The sequence below is a fragment of the Syngnathus leptorhynchus genome, unplaced genomic scaffold (genome assembly GCF_054491065.1).
Source record: "Syngnathus leptorhynchus isolate UIUO unplaced genomic scaffold, UIUO_Slep HiC_scaffold_71, whole genome shotgun sequence".
In the NCBI taxonomy this organism is placed as follows: Eukaryota; Metazoa; Chordata; class Actinopteri; order Syngnathiformes; family Syngnathidae; genus Syngnathus; species Syngnathus leptorhynchus.
Genome location: NW_028232038.1, coordinates 176,263 through 178,786, shown reverse-complemented (window position 1 = coordinate 178,786; position 2,524 = coordinate 176,263). Strand labels below are relative to the sequence as shown.

At 39.5% G+C, this 2,524-nt stretch overlaps 1 protein-coding gene across 1 annotated transcript; it reads right to left on the bottom strand.

Annotated features, from left to right (window-relative positions):
• Nucleotides 1-309: 309 nt before the first annotated feature.
• LOC147038308 (uncharacterized) lies at nt 310-1,441 on the bottom strand. The gene is made up of 5 exons (XM_085905041.1): nt 1,297-1,441; nt 1,184-1,216; nt 1,051-1,101; nt 692-973; nt 310-594 (listed from the first exon to the last, which is right to left on the bottom strand). The coding sequence occupies exons 1-5, from the start codon at nt 1,304-1,306 to the stop codon at nt 350-352; spliced, it is 621 nt and encodes a 206-aa protein (XP_085761167.1). The 5' UTR covers nt 1,307-1,441; the 3' UTR covers nt 310-349.
• Between the last annotated feature and the right edge of the window lie 1,083 nt (nt 1,442-2,524).

Here is a 2,524-nt window from a genome sequence, read left to right as displayed (position 1 = left end):
CGTTGACACTTTGATTATTAAGACCCTCTACCACACTTTGTAAATGATTAGGCACATCGGGGCTGAGGGCACTCTGCTCACCCGATACCACCGCATTTACACCCTCTAGAGCAGATAGCAGGTGTGATGTTAATTCTGATATTTGACTCCTATACGCACCATCCGATAACATTTCAATATCGTTGTTAATTGTCAAGATTTGTTGATCTAGTTCAGGGGTATCACAAAATCTCTGCCTTGTACGTGATTCATGATTTATTTCATCGGTTTCAAAATCTATTTCAACAATGCTTGTTATGACGTCTGCCTCAGTTGGCGTGAGTTTAGGGTCAGACATTGCCTTTTTATTTTAAACTATCGATGTTTCAATTGCAGATGTCAATGTCTGTATTACTTTGAGACAAGAGCGAAGTTGCTGTCTGTAAATACATTCACCGTCACACGCATGAGACCTTGAATCTTTCAGACGCCTCTCTCTCACACGGAAGGATGGGTGGGGGTTGTGTGTGAGCCTGCTCCTTCTTCGACCCCTCCTACTCCGAGTCATCTGACGCCTCGAAGGTTGAGCAGCCTGTGGTTGGCTGTCAATAGCGCCTGAAGTATACAGAAGAAACAATGTTATAACATAAATATATGATAGAAAAAATAATATATATATATATATATACATATAAAACAAAATTCGACATACCTTCAATTTCTTTTAACGATTCGCGAGTTTGGTTCAACTCCTCGTACTTAATATTCGCAAGCTCTGCGTCCGTCACGTGACCCGCTGACACGTCATCCGCTTTTTGAGCAAAGAGCCGATTCTGTCGGTCTTCAAATGCTCTTAAAAGATGCGGAGCTGAGCCCTCGTCAGACGATTCTCCCAACACATCCGACACGTTTGAAGCAGGCTCTTTGTAACCTTCGCGACCTGTGTCACCCAGACCGTTTTTCTGGATGTCTTGCTCCGCTGCACCTACCAGATCTAACATACATACATAAGTTAAACATTTTAAGATCAACGTATTAATATTAACTAACATAAATGAATGTGTGATTCACCGTAATCCGTCTGCGTTAAGTAGACTCCACTGAAGTCATCATTTAACCGCGCTTTTTTTGTTGAGAAAAACAATAACATCACATTTCTGATGGAGAAAATAACAGAATAATGTAAACACATAATAAAACTCACGAGCATTGTGGACGTCCGCATAGACGATAATATCTATGTACAAAAAAAAACATACGTCATAAATACAATCGCATTATAACAGAATAGTTTATTTTTAGGAAAAAAAAACCTACCTTTCACCATTGCTTTTAAAAGATCCGCAGAGCGTAGAGACCGACTTGAGGTGGTTTGAGCTTTGTAAAGGCCTTTTCTGACTGTTTAAACACTTGCACATCTATATATCCAGATACTTTCCCGCCCTAAAGAACATTCTGACCTGAAGACCCCTCATCGTACCCCCACCCCATTTTTAAACTCCATTTTCTCCTCCATACACAAAATTGGACTGAGGACCAGCTAATTTCATCCCTCGGAAGGTAAGATTCATTTTTTCACCTCATACTATTATTAAAAGCTTTTTTAAACTGAAACATAGCACCAAAAATATATATATGTTTCATAAAAAGCATGGGGCCCACACAGACATCCACACACACACACACATCCCACAGATACACGCGGCGAGGTCATAAAAAAAAAAAAAAAATCTCACACGCGGCGGGGTCATACACCCCCCCAACAATCTTAAGACCCAAAACATGTACAGACATATTCCCACCACCAAATAATTTAACTCAACCACATACACACACATACAACCCAGATACAGACACACGCGGTAAAGAGCCGCGCAAGGTGAGAAGGTCAGACACTCCCAACAATCTTAAGACCCAAAACATCTACAGACATATTCCCACCACCAAAAAATAAACAAAACAAGTTTTACAGATGATATAACACACATGTTCAGACTTACCCCCATCCAAAAAACAAAACAAAACAAGATTTACACTCATCCTGAGATAAATAAACTTACACACCTTACCACTCCTATCTCAGGATGAAAGTGAATGAAACACTTAAACACCCCCTACAGGACGAGGGAGGAAGCAGCAGCTCATAACATTTTTGACTTTCAACCACACACACCCACCACACAGCCACATACACATTCATACCAAACTCAAACCCTAACCCTAACCCACAATTCAACATTTAAATAAATAACAACCTAACCCTATAACCTATGACCTCCCTATGACCTCTATAAACTCTATGACCTCAATAACTCTTTTTAAAAAAAAAAAAAAAAAAAAAAAAAAAAAAAAATATTTAATACTTTTTTATTAAGGCCATAAATCACTACTCCATCAAAATTTGTCATAAGGGCCACCTACCATTCTCTTCCCTAGCCCCCAACAGCCTTTTTTTTCATAACACTTTAACCAGAGTGACGGGAGAGCGGCATTTCAGAAAACGTGCTTATCTCGGCGAGAAAAAGCGATTTCGGCAATAAAATTT

Bases quoted from the DNA above. Each gene is read 5' to 3' on its own strand.
- LOC147038308 (XM_085905041.1), bottom strand. The intron at 974-1,050 runs GTGAATCACACA...TATGTATGTTAG, and splicing joins CTTAACGCAGACGGATTACG to ATCTGGTAGGTGCAGCGGAG. The intron at 595-691 runs GTATGTCGAATT...TGTATACTTCAG, and splicing joins ATCGTTAAAAGAAATTGAAG to GCGCTATTGACAGCCAACCA.